Source organism: Ictalurus furcatus, chromosome 5 (assembly GCF_023375685.1).
Source record: "Ictalurus furcatus strain D&B chromosome 5, Billie_1.0, whole genome shotgun sequence".
Taxonomy (NCBI): Eukaryota; Metazoa; Chordata; class Actinopteri; order Siluriformes; family Ictaluridae; genus Ictalurus; species Ictalurus furcatus.
The window spans coordinates 2,751,655-2,770,545 of record NC_071259.1 but is presented as its reverse complement, the minus strand read 5'-3'; the positions used below and the strand labels follow the sequence as shown (position 1 = coordinate 2,770,545).

The window sequence follows — 18,891 nt, the reverse complement described above, 5'->3', positions numbered from 1 at the left end:
TTCCGGGTAACCGGACACCTTCGAATGCATTCCAATCCTCAACTCGCCCCTTCTGCAGAGTCCAAACGTGCTCGAGGGCAAACTCTTTATCGCTCCGTTAGGATTTATTCACTTGTTTGTAAAGTGCTCTGAGTTCCGGGGGGAAAAAAAATAGACTCTTGTGATCTACAACCCTGAGGATCCTAATCTAATCGTAATCATCAGGGAGGATCAGACAGAGAGAGAGAGAGAGAGAGAGAGAGAGAAGGAGGCAAGACAAGAGACAAGTCCAAAGGGACTTTTGTAAATACGGCTGATGCAGTTATCAGGGCAAACAGTCAACTCTAGCATGTTACTCAGTCCTTGAAGGAAATTCGAACCTGTCTCTCCAGCCATCCCTCACCTCCTCCTCTTCCTCTGTGATGACGCAGTATTTAAGTAATAATCGTACCTCTATGACGCACTTCCTGTTAGCCTGTTAGCTATGTATTAATCCACCACTTGCTCTGTCTGGTGAGCGTGTGTCATTTATATACTCGGGGTCAACTACACGACCAGCGAAATCTATTTCTTATAATGTGACCCAGGGCAAAGGTAAGTGTGTGTGTGTGTGTGTGTGTGTGTGTGTGTGTGTGTGTGTGTTGCCACTGACCTGCAACATAGCTCTTTCCACCAAAAGCGACAAGAGAATTCGGTTTAGCCTCCAGGTTGGACACCATGTGCCCCATGACTTTGTCCACTGTGTCTATGAGTCCACTGATTACAGGAGTCGACTGATGATGCACACACACCCACACACACACACACACACACACACACACACGGCATGGTGTTAATTCTCATAAACGACCCCACTCATCCGCGTTAGAAAGCCTTCACGCTCACTCAATCACCCACTCATTCGTTCGTCCATCCACCCACCCATCCATCCATCCATCCATCCATCCAACCGTCAGATCTTTACTGACGTAGCATAATGACGTAGCGCATGCGTTTCTGCGTACCTCCTCGTCTTCTCGCCAGCTACTGGAGGATATCACTTCGTCGACGCTCTTCAGAAATGACTGCAAACGCACAAACAAACAAACAACTCATTCTACTTCTATTTTTTTTTTTTTGGATACCTGGAGTGTCTTACGTTTGACCCAATCTGACGAATTCACTCTTAGCGCTGCGAAATTAAATATAAAACAAACGTCCGAGCTCAAATCCGAGCCTGATCCTAGGCCTCGAGACTTCCGCCCGTATCCCGTTAGATATAAATCTAATACAGCCCCATAGAATAAAATGCCACAGCGTGCACGCACTACATGGCTAAAAGTATGTGCACCCCTGACCATCCCATCTATACAGTATCTCCAAACTCACGAACGGTATGATGAACAGTACTGTGCAGTAGTCTTAGGCACGTGCGAGGAAATGCTGTAGAGCAAACATGCCTTCCAAAATAATGAAATGAAACGTTTCTCCATTTTTGAAAAAATAATACTACACAGAGCAGTGAGCAGGAATAAATGAAACAAAGGCGATATTTGGTGTCACGACCCTTCGCTTTTAAAAAAAAAAAAAAAAGAAGTCGTCTCAGGTAGAGTTAGTGCGTTTTTATAAGGAGATTAGCATGGTGCAGGACCGGACACGGTTCTTCTGGAGACTTTGACCGTCGCACTCGCGTCTTATTCCTGCCGCAAAATCCAGCAGCCTTCATTGTGTGGTGTTTTTTTTTTTTTTGTCTGAAAAGTGTCTCTTACCACTTAACACGCTGCTTTCTTTACTGACCTACAAACGTTTTTTTATCCGTAACATTTCATTTCGTCCTGGAAAACTAACTAACGTTTGGGAATCTGAAACGTTTTTGTGCTGAAAAAAAAAAATTAAATAGGGTGCCTAAGACTTTTGCATGGTATTGTATATGTACGACGTAGCGTATGGTGCTTATAGGATATTTTTTTCCTCGTGTACCTGTGTCAGATTGTGAGCCGTGTCCTTAGGAATAGTCCTATTGGGCAGAATGAAGGAAGACTGGAGGAAGCCTTGCAGAGACATGGACACTGAGTCATGAATCTCTGTGAAGTTAGAGACAGTGCTGTAGGGTGATGCTGCTGTTTCCTGTAGATCACACACACACACACACACAGACATAGACACAAAGCCAAGCAAAGAGATCAGGTGATCAACAGCAGAGCCCAGGGAGGAACGACTTGAGACCTACGTCACTTATCGATCCCGTGTGTTTTAGGTTACAGATTTAATTGATGAAAATGATCTTCTTGCAGGATGTAACTGAATTAAGGTCTGCTCCTACTCCTCTAAGTTAAAGTTATGTCCAGCTCCATCTTCATTAAATCTGCCTGGATGCTGTGTGAGCATGCCCCCGCCCCGCCCCCTCCCTGCGCACCCTCCACCCCCTCCGCCGCCTCCTCCCCCCGGCTGCCGGGTACAGGTGCAAATAAGATTACGTGCACAGAAAAGTCCCGCGTGCTAGTTCCGAGCAATTACAACAAATTGTCCGAAATAACTTGCAGACCACCTTTCTCCCTGCCGTGTTGTTTTATCTGCACCCAAAAGGAAGGCACCCTGAATCTGGGAACGTTTCAGCCGTCTCTGAACTTCTCTCTCTCTCTCCCCCTCCCTCTCACGTTTCTGACTTCCCGGGCTTAATAATCTGCAGCGATGCCTCTTGCGTGAGCGCTCGATATCCGATTTCTTTCCATTTCCTCAGAGTCTGGAGATAAACAATAGCTCCACAAGAGAGATGGATTTGTTTGTGTTTATGGGTCTGAACTCCACCTCATTTCCTGCTGGGATCTTGAGCAAAAGGTCGGCATGCGTGCGTGTGTGCGTGTGTGCGTGTGTGTGTGAGTGTGTGTGTGTGTCCCCTCGGCTGTCGTGTGTCCGTATTAGCTTTAAATCCCCTAATCATTCCAGAATGCATAACTCACGTACAGTGTGTACCGAGCGCACGGATCATCTCTCCGTTTATACACTCGGTGTCTGACGTGGGGAAAAGTCACCGAGGACGCTTTGAGAGGGTGTAAAATGCTGGCTGTAAATCTCGCTCTCTTCGCCGCTGTAGGAGGGCAGAGTGGATCTGTCAGCGACCTGAATACCTACGCTAATTTACTAGCGGCCAAATGAAGTTACCAAGCGCGGGCGGGGCGCCGCGTTCCCCGCGTACTTCACTAGTGTACTCCGCTACTCCTAAAACTCTTAACACAATATACGCTCGAGATTTAAAATCGAAATCGGGTTACAGACGTCAGACACGCCTCAATTCAACTACAGCGTGTTGGTCCATTTTAATTCAGTCCCTGTAGACCTGCTTTTGACCACTAATTATATATTTTATATATATATATATATATATATATATATACCCTTTAAATTGAATTTGTCTAGCGTGCAGTAGACATGTGGATTTGTAATCCTGGCTGAAATCTAGACAAATCTACAAGAGTTCAAATACTAATCGATTATTACTGTTAAACAGGAACCTTGTAGCACAGGTTTTGTTTTATATATATATATATATAATATAAAAAAAGGTTCCTAACACCATGGGAAACCTTAGATAAGGAAAGAACACTGGCTTTCTTTCCTACGTCACGGCTGACGAAACGTTTCGGTCATTAATCAAGGTTTTCCATCGATTTACTGTGAGTAATTTATCACGATCCGGGGTTAAACAGCTATACCAGTGTTTGAGGAACAAGCTGTTTTGGTTACTGGGCTGATTTCAGTGAGTAATCAGTCTGAGTGACAAACAGCAGAACTATGGGGTCAAGACTCAGTGGTATCGAACAGCCAGGGACAATTAGACCGTTAGCTCGTATCGCATCTGCGATCTTTCCGCTATTACATAGTAAATATATCACTATTTTGACATGCGCTGCCCCCTAACCGAAAATCCACCAAGACCATCTGTTTATATTTTGGGGCCGTGTGGTTTCTTTCCGAACAATGTATTATTCTCTGCGGTGTTTTTCCGCTTTCGGTCGCTCGCAGAGGCTCGGGCGATACTAAACAGACCTGGCAGCGAGGTTTGGTTTGGCACGTGGATTTAAGTGATGAAGTGTTACCTGCAGAAGGGCGTCTGTCGTGGAGCGGACGGAAGACGGAGACTCGGTAGTCGGAGGATAAACCACGTCTTCGCCTGAGAGAGAGAGAGAGAGAGAGAGAGAGAAAACACCCGTTAATTTAACACTTATCCGGACGGCATCGTGGGCTTTTCTCTACTTTTTCCCCCCACACCAAAGACACTAACCCTAACGTATCGACTGATCGCTTCTTAGGGCTATTAGCAATCGACACTGAATCGAATAACGTCACAAATAGATTCGAATCTTTCCGAAAAGGAGATTTAGGAGGATAAAGCAGATCCTCAGTGATACACAGAGACAAAAGAACTATACGGACACTCATTTAATAGGCATCATTCTTCAACGAAAGTGATGAACGTTCGGTAAAACTCAACGCTGCATCGGAAAACGTTCAATAGCCCCAGATTCACCGGTGTTACACGTGATCCGCACGCCCGTGAGAAAGGTAAACGTGACACCAATTCTTCCCGGCTCGGCCTGGGCTTAGACGAAGAGCATTTTCCTACAAGAACACGCTTGACCAATTAGAGAGGAGCCTTACAGCCTCCCTAGACGAGTGCTTATTTATTTATTTATTTATTTTAAAATTCAGCGAGTTGAACGATTCAAGGCAGAAGTATAAAAGAGTCCGATTCAAATGATGAGCGACGTTAAGTAATAACGTTGAATAACGACCGGTCGTTCTACAGAACGTGACTTCGAGAAACAAGACGAACTCTCTCGGGTTACGGTCCGTGACTCTACGGAACAAAAGCTGTGTTCTTCATCTATAAAAAAAACTTTATTTATTTATTTATTTTCCTTTACAGCGATAGAGGGCTTAACAGAACACATTCCAGCTGAGATCCCAGCGAAAGTGCAGGGGGTAAACGACGCTCGCCAAGTCCACAGCTAGCGCTGTTTCAAACAGTGAGGTAATCACAACTGCCATTTAACACAAATAATCCACCACAAAGCAGCTAAACGAGAGGCCTCGGATTCTCCGGAGGTTCAGATTGAACGCAGACAAAGGCTTTTTACGTATGATTTGCTGGTAGAGAACGATTTTTTAACCTTTTTTTTTTTTATTATTATTCATGGCCTCACCCTGGGAGGCATTCGTAGCAGAGGATCAACTCGTCAACCTCCCTTTACAGCATTTTATTGTATTCGTTTTGGAAGAGAACGACAGGCCGTTTTGTAAGAGGGAAGTAATTCGTTCCTGCTGACTCTTTGGTGGGGTCCGATGCTTTTGATGAAACAAGGCAGACACATGGGCTCGGTCCAGCCCTACAGGCGACTCGTACAGGTCAGGTGATCTTGATGCAACGGAAAACAGGCTCACGATGAGTAACTTTTAGACTGACAGGGGATGTTGTACTGTTATCATTAGGGCAGTTAATAACGCTCTGGATAGCCGTCCTGGACTTTATCAATAGTAAGAACGGGGGGGGGGGGGGGGGGGTGTCGCAAGATCGTAGAAGGGTTGCGCGACGCGAGGAGAAGCTAGCCGGCGCGAGAACCGCCACGACGTTTTGACGGTTGAAAAGCACTCCGCACTTTAAAACGGAACCCCAGCAGTGGTTTCTAATATGACCTCCAAACCCGTTCAGTCTCAAACCACAACGGAAAGCCCTTATACAATGGCGAGCATGCTATTACATACATATAAGGTAAAAATATGTGCTGCCCCAATTTAAAAGAAAAAGAAGAAAAAAAAAAAAAGGGAAAAAAGATGGAAGCGGGGTTTGAACTTGATTTACAGATAGAGTTGTTTATCTGGTTTTTCAGTGTGGAGGAATGCGCCTCAACAAAAAAAAAAAAAAAGAGCACGCCTTCCTTATTGGCGTGCTCATAAGCGATAAGGGCAAAAAAGGAAATGATCGAAGCTGCAGATGTTTTGTGTCACGAATTGAATAAGACTGGATGGATTGCTTATGCCATGCGAGGAATGAAAAGAAAACTTGGGACTCGTGATATATTGACAACAAAGCCTCGTCGGTAAATATCAATTTCCGTAATGTCTATCCATCAAGCTTGAACGAATTCGCGTTACAACACGTTAGTTCTCATATATATATGTGTGTGTGTGTGTATATATAGGATGTGTGTGTGTGTGTGTATGAAGAACATTCTAGATTATGTCTAAATCCGAACACATGACATTCCCTGCCATCTGTCACAGGCCTGACGTGCCATAGTGCAAGTGCTACTAAGCAAAGAGTCAAAGGGACAGCTGGACAACAAGGGGAGCAACTAAAAGACAAGAGCAATATAAATATAGCGAAAATATTAGTAGTAGCTGTATGAAAACAGTTTGTGGATTTGATTTTTTTAAAAAAGAAATAAATAAATAAATAAATAAACTACCTATGGCAGCTTTATAGTAGAGCCAGATCTCTTTGGCTGAAAGCGCTCGCTCCCAAATGACAAACTCATCAAAGGACGCGGTGACGTAGTGCCCGTACGAGTGGCTGGATCCCGTCCCGATCACCAAATCCGCGTACGTATTGCCGTAATTCTGCGACACGTCGCCTTTCGGGTCGCCGATGTCGAACGTGCCGTTGATGTAGATCTTCAGGCCGTCTTTAAGGGTCCACGTGAACAGGATGTGCGTCCAGAAAGGTCCTGCGGAGAGGACGTTAAAAGGAGTATTAAACAGGCTTGGTGAACAGTTTTCTGCTTTAGAACAGAGATAACAAGTAATATCAGTCACAGGTTTTGCAAATTTAGATGAAAAACAAAAACAAAACAGGTTTGAATCCAGCCAAGGAGATGATCTCCGATACGCGGATATAAAATTCAGAACTATCTGATCTCTGCCTGCAGGGTTTTAGCAACGCGGTATAAGATGTTCAGGTATTTCTGCTTAAAATAACGATTGTGTTCTGTAACGATTCTGGTTAAGACTCGCTCGCTTTGTCGCAGAAAAACGCATGGACTTTGTTCGTAAACGATATATAAAACGTATATATATATATATATTACCGTGTTTACTTTTAAAAACATTCGAGGAAAACCAAGCACTGTAGATTGCACTTGCACTAACCCTAATCCCTAACTATAACCCCTGATCCCTAAACCTAACCCCGATCCCTAACCCTAATCCCCATCCCCTAATCCCTAACCATAATCCCTAACCGTAACCCCTAATCCCTAACCATAACCCCTGATCCCTAACCCTAATCCCCAACCCCTAATCCCTAACCCTAATCCCTGATCCCTAACCATAACCCCTGATCCCTAACCCTAATCCCAACCCCTAATCACTAACACTAATCCCTAACCATAACCCCTAATCCTAATCCCTAACCATAACCCCGATCCCTAACCCTAATCCCCAACCCCTAATCCCTAACCCTAATCCCTAACCCTAATCCCCAACCACTAATCCCTAACCCTAATCCCTGATCCCTAACCCTAATCCCCAACCCCTAATCACTAACACTAATCCCTAACCATAACCCCTAATCCTAATCCCTAACCATAACCCCGATCCCTAACCCTAATCCCAACCCCTAATCACTAACACTAATCCCTAACCATAACCCCTAATCCCTGATCCGTAACCATAACCCCTGATCCCTAACCCTAATCCCCAACCCCTAATCCCTAACCCTAATCCTAATCCCTAACCATAACCCCTGATCCCTAACCCTAATCCCCAACCCCTAATCCCTAACCCCTGATCTGTAACCATAACCCCTGATCCCTAACCCTAATCTCCAACCCCTAATCACTAACACTAATCCCTAACCATAACCCCTAATCCCTAACCATAACCCCTGATCCTTAACCCTAATCCCCAACCTCTAATACCTAACCCCTAATCCCTAACCCTAATCCCTGATCCCTAACCATAACCCCTGAACCCTAACCCTAATCCCCATCCCCTAATCCCTAACCATAAACCCTACTCCCTAAACCTAATCCCTTAACCCCTAAACCTAACCCTACTCCCTAAACCCAACCCTAAACCTAATCCCTAACCGCTAACCCTAAGCTTGCAACAGCTTCGTGACTCCATCTGAAACCATCCATACGCTCTTTCCCAACCTCACCTCACATAATCAAAACACACACACACACACACGCGGTCATTTCCGCCCCCTCTCAGCGACCCTCAGTGAAATACCTGGCAGGTTAATATTTGCTTTCCAGCGTTGAGAGTTTCGTCTGGTGTAGAACTCCACATATCCTCCCAAGGGGTTGGTGTAGACCGAGAAGCCGTTGGAGATGATTTTCCCTCCTGACATCACAGCGAAGCGCGAATGCGACTCCTGGTTCTTCCAGAAGAAGGAGAACGTGATCCCTGCCGCGGAGAACGTCGCGAGAAAGCTTTATCCAGAGCGCGCTTTGAGTTTGAGTCGTTTTATAAATGACCGTTACGAGACAGACGTACATTAAAAGCAAGTCAGAGCGTAGTGTGATCACAGACGGAAGCGAGCACCGACAGCAAGCAGGACGTGATTAACGAGCCTCTCGAGGGGTACACTGCAATTCATTCTGAAGCAAGACACACTGTCATGACTGGGACCGAGGGGGGAAATAAAACAGTGTCTGGAATAGATGAATGAATGCAATGGCCTGCAAGCATCTAAGAGTAATAGCGTGTGATGATTTGTTAACACCAAGGGTATAAATAACAAACAACAAAAACACTGTTTTGATATATATGTATGCAGCAATCTTTGAGTTATGCAAGCATAATTGATGTTTTCTGTAACCCTGGTGCGACTGCCAAGGACCTGAGAAACAAATGCACGTTCGAGGCTGAATAATTGCACAGATCCATCTGAGCTCAAACTTCCCCTGTGCAAGTCCAGCTGAATATGAATATAATATTTGTGCTTTTTTCTGAAAAGAAAAAAAAAAAAAGAAATGCGAGTTGATATAATGTGGGACGGACGCCAGATGATGTCAGGCCCTGCATGAAAATTTCGCCTTTTTGCGCTAACGTAAGCCGATATAATTCAGCTGACAGCTGGAGCCGCAAAGTCTTGATGTGTCATAAATGTAGTTTTCGAATCGTTAGCTATTGTTGTGTCATTTTGGCTTGATGGACGTAAAAATGATTCATCTAGAATCGCTCACGATGAGCGCGGCCCCATTACTGCGCCGCTTGGTACGAAGGAGGTCACGCGCCGTATCGGATCTTTCACAGGAAACACCCTAGTGAGGCATGAGTAAACAGGAAATAAGTCTTTAACGTATCAAGTAGAACCGATGGGAGATCAAACGGAGAGAATGAGAAGGAGAGGGAGAGAGGGAGAGAGAGGAAGGAAGGATGCTAGAGACATGTGAATTCAGAGGAAAAAGAGAGAGAGAGGGAGAAATGAGAAAAGAGAGAGTAAAGTATTGCAAGAGGAAAGAAACAACCCCCCAGAGGAACGGGGGGGGGGGGGAGAGAAAAATAAAGTAACAAGAACGAGGGAGACATAGAAGCGGGAGAAAGAGAGAGAAAAGGGCACGCGAGGGAAAAAGAGAAAAGCAAGAGAGACGGGACGAGATAAGAAAGAGAGCGAGAGGTAGAGATATGGGATATGAGAAAGAGAGAGAAAGAGATAAATGATAGAGAGAGAGAGAGAGAGAGAGGGGGGTGAAAAGAAAGACAGAAATAAGTCAGCGAGATGGGAGAGCAAGAGAAGAGAGGAACCGGCGAGAAAAAGAGAGAGAAAAGATCAAGAGAGAGAAAAAGACAGAAAAGCTACTAGAACTAGAAAAGAGAGAGAGAGATGAGATATGAGAAAGAGAGATAAATAGGAGAGGGAGAGAGATAGACGTAAAAAAGAAAGACAGAAATAAGCGAGAGAGATGGGAGAGGACGGGAAGAGAGCAACAAGGGAGAGATAAAAAAGAGAAAAGAGAGGGAGTAAAAGAGACAGGGAGAGAGAGAGAATAGAGCAAGGAGGAAAAAAACAAGAGAGACAAAATGAGAGGAAAGACAGAGAGAGAAAAGAGAGAGACAGAGAGACATTAGGCCAGTGGAAAAAAAGAAAGACAACATGTATGTGGGTGGAAAAAGAAAGAAGGAGAGAAAGATGGACAGCAGTCAGCAGTCTGAGAGAGATAGACAGACAAAGCGAGAGAAGAGGAAAAGAGAGAGCGAGCGATAGAGACGGAGTGATTAACAGAGCTTTACCTTGTGGTCCACACAGCGTGGGGTCGCTGATGCACGAGTTCTTGTAGTTGCCGAAGTGGAGGAAGGTGGCCCCGCGGTCTCCGTTCAGATAGATGCCTTTGTTCACCACTCCTTCTACGATGTCTACAGTAAAAACACCCGACCTGTTAAACCACCTGAAACCATCACTCGCCGGTCTGTACCAACCGATACCACCTCAATACAGCTTTCTATTCGTGGAAAATAAACAGCTACACATCACCGAAAAAAAAAAGAAAGAAAGTATTTTCTGTGCTCGTTCGTTCAACATCTTTATTTATTTAATTTTTTCGAAACGTTAATCAGCTCGAGCTTAGCTGAAAAAGTGGCGCTCGGTTGGCATGCTAGCCGGGCCAGGTCTGGATTTACGAGTGCGGCTCTGACTTTATGAGATTATGAAATTAATAAACAAGACTGCACTGTTTGCCTTCACCGAATCAGGGCCAACATGACATCATCCATCTTTGAGTGTTTACACGTGCTCCACCTCGTACTGGCGAGCGCGTGGCTCAGATGGAAGGTCTGGAGAGGTCTTGTCGATGTCATGTGATGTCATGACCATTACTCCATTACATACAGGTATTAGTTACTTATCAGACAATCGGGTTCATCTATACAGCCTACTGTTTCCGTCTATACAGCCTATACTGTCGTGAACAACTCCATATTGACTGCACTATATCGTATCATCTGACAGAATATTTTGCCACAAAGATGACATCAACAGCAGCCTGTAGCAAGGGAATCATGACATGACCTGGATAGTGAATCGGCGTGGCCGTAAACTGGTGAATAGCGTTGTCAAAACAAGTTCCACCTTCTCGTGGATCTCCGTGTGGGCGCAAAAGGATGACTCATTCAACTACACATCTTCATTCATAGGACAAACGGTGCTGGGAGTTTACGGATGAGCCCGGGAGTCGTAACGCACAAGCTTCAACTCATGAATGGATGTGTTTTGGGAGGAAGCGGAGAGGAAGGGGGACGAACGCGATGGGGAAGGTGGGGGGGGGGGATGGGGGGAGGCAGCGAAGCAGACGTGAGAGTGAAAAAAGCGAATGGGTGAGCGTGCAGGATGTAGGGGCGAAAAGAGATCAAGGAGTGGAGTGTGAGAGGACAGCGTGAGTAACGGCTGAGAGAAAGACAGAAAGGAAGGAACAGTTCACCATCCATCTATATGAGTGTGATAGAACTTCAAAGTATCTTTTGTTCTTTTTTTAAAAAAAACAAAAGACAAAATACAGTTGGAATCACAATGATTCAGTGCAAATCAGGTTTATGATCGAAATGTACAGACGTTCAGCTGTCCGCGATTAAACAAATCAAAGTTCGACGTGACGAATGCTTCGAGTGGCTTCCTCGAATTCAACTGAAAACGCAATTTATAATGATTTCTCCAGTCTTAAAAGACCTGCAGCAAGACTTGGCGGGAACAGACACTGAGGTTTCAGTGAGCACAGTAAGGTGCGTATGGTGTGCATCCACAGTCAAGCATGGTGGAGGCTCGCTGATGCTCTGGGGCTACTTTACATCCTCTGGCACTGGAGACCTGCAGCGTGTGGAAGGAGAAAACGTCACACCGTCTGTGAGGAAGATGAAGCTCGGGCGTCGTCGGACCTTCCAACAGGACAACGATCCCAAGCGCATCTCAAATTCCACCAAGGCTTGGTTGTAGAAGTCCTGGAAGATTCTACAGGGCCGTCACAGTCACCTGACTTGAACCCCATAGAAAATCTCTGGTGGGATTTGAAGAAGGTGGATATCCCGAGAATATCACTGACCTGGAAGCTATTGCTCATGAGGAACGGGAGAAGATTCCTGAGGAACACTGCCAGAAGCTCTGCATCTCGTTTGCAGCAGGTCATAACAGCAAAAGCCTGCTCTACTACAATATGTACTAAAGATGCTCGCCATGAGGGGGTTGAATAACTTTGAGACTGGAGAAATCATCATAAGCTGCGTTTTCAGTTGAATTTGAGGAAACCGCTCGAAGCGTTCGTCGTGTCGAACTATTTCCATCGCATTTGTTTGACTTGTTCATCGCAAACAGCTGTACATGTTGACAATAAACCTGATTTGCACTGATTTGCAACCGTACATAAAGATATTCTCAATTTTACGACCCAGAAAAAAAAACCCCAAAAACGAATTGTGCGTATTAAGTTTTTCTTTAAACGGAACAAAACAATTTTTCACAAACCCCAAGTGTAGTCCAATCTTACTATCAAGTTAAAGAAATCGGTCTCATTTCGAACTTTATATTCCCCTGCCTCAAACTGCATCATTAATTCAGTACCGTCACGCCGTCGTGGCTAAGAAAACAGCATGACCTTCCCAGTAACACACCAGTGTATCCCATAATTCCAGCATCATAACGGGCATAGCAAAAGCTTTTATTCATCAATCCTGCTCAATACATCCACCATTTTTTCTCAATACACAAATTCCTATTTGTAGAACGATTTAGATTGGTTCTTTCCTGCTAACATACATCACAAGTATATACGGTACAGTAACCCAATGACGCTGTACCTATGGAACACCCAGTTTAATATTCATAAAAGCATGCAGCTACTACAGTGCTACCATTACATTGGGTTGGTACAGTCATGCACCTCACCTTTAGTATTAATATTTGTACCTAGAATGTGGCATATAGTGTACCTTTAAAGCTTTAAATGGTCATTAGGGTCTACTTAGGTAGCATAAATCTTGTAAAAGGTATATTATAGCTAAGTTGTAAGAGACATATTAAAGGTGCAAAAGATAGCCGTACTAGGTCTCAGAGCGCACCATGAAGCTGGACTTACAGCAAAATCACTCGAGAGAATGTCTATTGAGAGCTTTTTCCTTTGGTTAATTATTAAAATGGTCTGTGAGGAGGTATCTGTGCAGGAACCTCACCTACAGAGACGGAAATATTAGTGTAGGCGGAGTCATTGGTGTACACAGAGGAAGAGTTATGGGCAGGCAGGACAGTGTGGTTGTGGATTCTGAGTGCTGTGATGGAGAGAGACGTGGGAGAAATAAAAACACACACACACACACAACAGAAAAGGACAAAAGAACAAAACAAGAGACATCCAATACAAGCACATGTGCACATAGACAAACACAGCGATGTGAGAGGAGACAGACACACAGAGAGAGAGAGAGAGAGAGAGAGAGAGAGAGAGAGATTTACAACAGAAGTAGACAGCACTAGCATGTACAGGGTGATCTTAAACAAAAAAAGAGGGTCTGGAGGATAAACGGTAAAACAACAGGTCTTTTCCTTGATAAATTTATAGGCTGTTTCTGTCAGCAGCTAGATGAGACCCAGGTGGTGCATGTGGGAAAACACAGGACCGGCTACAGATGTGCAAACCGATACTTTAAGGCACGGGTAAAAGTTTGTCGCGCTGTTCTGAATTAGAGCGAAGGCTCGAACGTAACCATGCATCTCATGTAAATCAAACAATCTGTAGAACGTGGCGTGGCGAGACGACCCAAAAAAACCAAACGGATTTACTGTCTCCCGTTGGAAGAATTCATCAAAGCCTTGCTAACGCAAAGGCGTCTTTACAGGAGACACGCGCGTCTGTGTCGCGGAGAACGACCGACAGCGCGCCGATCGGGACCGAGGTAACGGTTCACGGACGATCGGCGTGCGTGGTTTTCAAACGCTGCACAAATGTGCCGCTCGGTCGCTTAGGACTGAGGACAGCTGCACAAACTGAACAGAGATCTCTGTAGCGCGGCAAGACGTGACTGCAGAAGAATGCTTGACAGCTGGGGAGAGGAAGCCAGAGAGAAGAGAGCGCGGAGAGAAAAAAGACATGGATGGGAGAGAGAGAGAGAGAGAGAGAGAGAGAGAGAGAAGAAAAGACGGAGACAGAGAGAGGGCAGAAAGTAATCAACGTAAAGACAGAAATGAGAGAGAGAAAAAAAGAGTGAGCTAGTGAGAGAGAGAGAGAGAGAGAGAGAGAGAGAGAGAGGGCAGAAAGTAATCAACGTAAAGACAGAAATGAGAGAGAGAGAAAAAAGAGTGAGTTAGTGAGAGAGAGAGAGAGAGAGAGAGAGAGAGAGAGAGAGAGAGGGCAGAAAAGAATCAACGTAAAGACAGATATGAGAGAGAGAGAAAAAAAGAGTGAGCTAGTGAGAGAGAGAGAGGGCAGAAAAGAATCAACATAAAGACAGATATGCAAAAGAGAGATTGACAGAAATGAGAGAGAGACATAGAAAAAGAGTGAGCTAGCGAGAGAGAGAGAGACAGAGAGGGACAGCAAAGGATCAACAGAAATGCAAAAAAAGAGATACACAGAAAAAAGAGAGAGAGAGAGAGAGAGAGAGGCAACCTTTTGACTGACTTTTCACTTTGAGAGAGAGAGAGACACAGAGAGAGAGAGACAGAGAGAGAGAGAGAGAAAGGCAGAAAAGAGTAAACGTAAGCACAGGAATGCAGAACAGCGGTAGAGAGAGCAATAGACAAGGAAACAGACAATAAGAGAGAGACAGAGAGAGAGAGACAGAGAGAGAGACAGACAGAGAGAGAGAGACAGAGAGAGAGACAGAGACAGAGAGAGAGAGAGAGAGAGAGAGAGGCATAAAAGAATCAACATAAAGACAACAGGAATGCAGAAGAGAGATACAGAGAGACAGAGAGACAGAGTGAGAGAGAGTGAGAGAGAGAGAGAGAGAGAGAGAGAGAGAACAAGACCAGACGTAGCAAGTGGTGACACAGCCAAAAGCCAAAACTGGTGCACATACTTATATCAGTCCCATTAATATGACCTGTTCTATTCCCAATCTGGTCCCTCAGGCTGCGGATCCCGTCTACATCATCCAGGGGCCAGTAGTGTGACGCTGTGGCCAGCACATCCAGGCCTGTACACACACACACACACACACACGCGCACACGGGGCAAAATTCACATGCATGAATACAGTATGTCTTGTTTCGGCCTCCCCAAAACACTCCTACATGAGTAATAATAGCAGCTGGGTGATTTAACTACATCTAAATCACTCACATCGTGATATAATGAGAATCTGACTGGATGCTAAAATATCTTTCACTGCAGGATATTTCCTTCCCTGAAATTCCATTCGATTCTACGTAACGTCCAAGTAAGACTGAAACTGTCGGGTTTTATAAAGCAGCAGCACTTCGTTAGCACGCATAAACGTCCCGATTACGTTTGTGCACCAACGTCTTGACGAGACCGCGACGTCTCTGAGTTCAGCTGAACCTGGGTTGTCGATTGATACGCTTTATGCTTGAAAACGTTCCATCACGTGCCTAGAAGTTTTATCGATGGAACCGATAACGGCTTTCGCGGATCTGGGTTAGGAAACGACGGCAGTCGAGCGCCTCGCCGAATCTATCTGACCTGACCGACCTCTTTGTCCTGTTTTCCCATCTTTGGCGCTGCTACAAGGCGTACCATCCTGAGCACAAGTATATACCCCCGGTAAAAAAAAGAAAAATCTGAATTTATTCATTCATTTTAGAAACCAAACGTTCTCCCAACGCCACACAGCTCAGTCTGTGAATGATCCGGAGCTAAATGGGATTCTGAAATGGGAAGCCATGATGTCGTGCTGCAAGCCGATATATTTAGTAGATTATATAACGGGTAAATCTTTGAATTAAGTTTACGTTAAAGGATATTTGACACTTCAGATACGGAACTTGTAGTGCACGTGGTTTTAACGGATAAAAATCAAACAGGAAAACACGTTCTTGTTTGTTTATCCCGTCAAGGGAAAGCTCTGCATGTATTGCTGGGAAATTGCTTCTTGGGACGTCCTGGGACATTGGGACCGACCCCGGTCTCATTCGCATTCGCGGCGTCCCCTCATGCCTCATCCCCCAGGACGACTTGGGGAAAAGACGCTCTGGCGCTCGCTAATCAACCCTTATCCCAACCAGCTTGGCTGTTTATGATTACGGAAATGATTTCCAGTTAAGTCTAAACGAGCGAAGTCCCTCCGAGGGACCGCGCCGCTCAGATGAAGCCGAGAACACAAAGCTACGGCGTACGCCGAAAGTTCTTGCCCTCGGCAACCGTTACACCTTCAAAGAACCAAGTGAGTCGGCTCAGCTGATCTGGAAATAAGTACACGAAAGGTCAAATGATTCATTGATTGTTTTAGCTTCGGGACTTGTTTACAGGGAGAAGGAAGATCCGGGCAGGGGGACGTTTAGCGCCTCGTGCGTGCCAAATGTCAAATATGATGTAAACTTACAGCAGCTAGACACGCTGGAAATGGTTTGGGTTTGACATTTAAACACATGTAGGATTTGTTTTCATTTAGTATCAGCAGAACAGACACGACAGGGTGCAGTAAGGCGTTTAGAATTGATTTCAAAGTCCCATCAAACGGGCTAATTTCTGCCTGTGAGATCTCTAATTAAGCCCTTAATTAACTCTCAGCTTGTTATTCGGTTAATCATCTCAAATCACCGTCTTTAGTCGTTAAATGAATTATTCAATAACTACAGCACAACCCGATTGGAAATGCATTTCGCTATAATAATAATAATAATAATAATAATAATAATAATAATAATGACGCTTGACGCTTTCTGTGGGCCAAAATTTGAACATCTTGGTGTTTTTTTTTTAGTTGAGAAACATCCTAAACAGATCTGGGTCAGTGAGCACCCAGATAGCAGACCAAACTGGGACAAATAGGGTTAGGTTTTGGCGCAAGAGTGAGTTGTGGTTATGGCAAGTGTATTGCGAGTCTAAAATGGTCCAACTGCAGCCATTCATCCACATTTAACATTCTTCGTGGCGTTTGGAATCAGAGCCAAATCTACATCCGACTCAAACGCATATCCAGGAATATATAAAACGATTCCGAGGGTAACTTCTGGTCTGTGAGATTCGGCCATAATACCACAAGTCCACAGTCAAGTTGGACGTGTGGTATTATGAACCAGATGGGTTTAGATGGCTGTGAGTTCACGGCGCTCTATGCGAAGCAGGTGAACGTGGAAGGTCTCGGGTCACACGTTTGATATCTTGACGAACATATTGTGATGTACTAAATAAAGTTTCCCTCTAGCTCTGTAAGAAGACAAGAGACAACACCATCATTGAGAAATAAAACCCAGCTTTCTCAATGAGGCCATGTCTAAAATGGACACATGTTCACCTATAGGGACCTGCAAACTCATTCATTGAAAACCCAAAGACATTAGACTACGCTCAATTGTCTTGTCGCGTATAGACTTTTATTCTTCATTTGATGGTTTTTGTTGCTAGTAAATATGTTTTTTACCTGGATGCTTGGACGGTACAGCCTGGTCACCAAGTACCTGTGAAGATCAGGGGGAAGAAACAAAAAAAAAAACTTCTAAAATAAAATCCCCTGAAGTAAAAAAGCTAGCTAAATAAAAGTACACAAAGTATTATTATTATTATTATTATTATTATTATTATTATTATTATTATTATTAAGTGTCTGACTGATATTACCTGACAGATAATCAACTTTTAAACACCTTACCTGGAGGACGCTGACAAAAGTAGAAAAATTTAAGACTTTATAGAGAAAGTCCATCGTTAAAAAAAATTAAAAATAAATAAAAAAAAAATCGAATATAAAAGTTTAGAAAAGGTTTTCACACTTTATGGTAGTTAAGAGTTTTAACGGGAAAAAACGCTCCAAATCGACCATCTGATATCTGATGTCTAACTGATATGAAGTACCATGAAAAGTGTTAGACAGCAGACACACACGGGTGAGCAAAGTCCAGAATAATTATCCAGAACATTTGTACTCCGTTTTTTCCCCCCCTCTCTCTCTCTCCTTCTTTTTCTTATTCCTCAAAAAAAAAACACACACAAAGTTTTTTCACTCCTAATCCATTCTGTCAAACAACATAATCCTCTCACGAGTGAAGCTCACTGACGAGCGCGAGCGCTGCAGCCACACGAGAACTTCTGGCGTGTACGTGTGTGTGTGTGTGTGTGTGTGTGTGCGAGCGCGAAAGCGACCGAGCATTCGAGAGAGAGAGAGAGAGAGAGAGGGCGAGAGAGAGAGAGAAAGAGAGAGTGAGAGCGCACGAGAGAGAGAGAGAGAGAGAGAGAGAGAGAGAGAGAGAGAAAGAGAGAAAGAGCGAGATAGAAAAAGAGAAAGAGAGAGAGAGAGAAAGAGAGAGAGCGTTCACGAGAGAGAGAGAGAGCGAGAAAGAGAGAGAGAGCGCACGAGAGAGAAAGAGAGAGAGAGAGCGCACGAGAGCGAGAGAGAGAGCGCGCACGAGCGAGCAGGTCGCACAACTGGCAAGTTGAACCCCTGTAATGACGTCATTCTAATTGAAGCGCGAGGCGGAGCAGAGGGAAAACAAAAGCTGCGTATGAGCCTCAGAGTAACTGTAACTGTAACAACACGTAAATACGATCATTACTAAGACCTGCTAGAAGCGCTTCATGATGCTGCGCGTTTTCATTTCAGCAACAAATAACACTTCGGTAATAAACATGTAAGGAATGAAACACTGCGGTACAGGATGTTATAGGAAAATGATCAGTGATGAAGCCGAGCCACTGTTATCATTATATAGTGGATTATTATCGCTTATGTTCACGTTTACACCAGACAGGTTAGCGCCTGTCATCACTTACGTTATAGCAGCTATAAACAGTCTTTCCTTCACCTTCCTTTTTTTTCTCTTGAAGTGAA

General features: G+C 44.4%; 1 protein-coding gene across 3 annotated transcripts in view; it reads right to left on the bottom strand.

Moving 5' to 3' along the window:
- adgrd1 (adhesion G protein-coupled receptor D1) overlaps positions 1-18,301 on the bottom strand; it is a 55,638-nt gene extending 37,337 nt beyond the window's left edge. Inside the window, exons 1-11 of one of the 3 annotated variants that reach the window (XM_053624176.1) lie at positions 17,716-18,301; positions 17,488-17,524; positions 14,965-15,081; positions 13,120-13,215; positions 10,198-10,320; positions 8,191-8,367; positions 6,426-6,683; positions 4,056-4,129; positions 1,939-2,085; positions 984-1,043; positions 632-752 (exon numbers count right to left, since the gene is read on the bottom strand). In XM_053624176.1, coding sequence (XP_053480151.1) covers positions 632-752; positions 984-1,043; positions 1,939-2,085; positions 4,056-4,129; positions 6,426-6,683; positions 8,191-8,367; positions 10,198-10,320; positions 13,120-13,215; positions 14,965-15,081; positions 17,488-17,524; positions 17,716-17,769 — 1,264 coding nt within the window. In that variant the 5' untranslated portion in view covers positions 17,770-18,301. The remainder of the gene's footprint in view (positions 1-631; positions 753-983; positions 1,044-1,938; positions 2,086-4,055; positions 4,130-6,425; positions 6,684-8,190; positions 8,368-10,197; positions 10,321-13,119; positions 13,216-14,964; positions 15,082-17,487; positions 17,525-17,715) is intronic. The other 2 variants (XM_053624177.1, XM_053624178.1) reach the window with 2 other exon arrangements.
- Between the last annotated feature and the right edge of the window lie 590 nt (positions 18,302-18,891).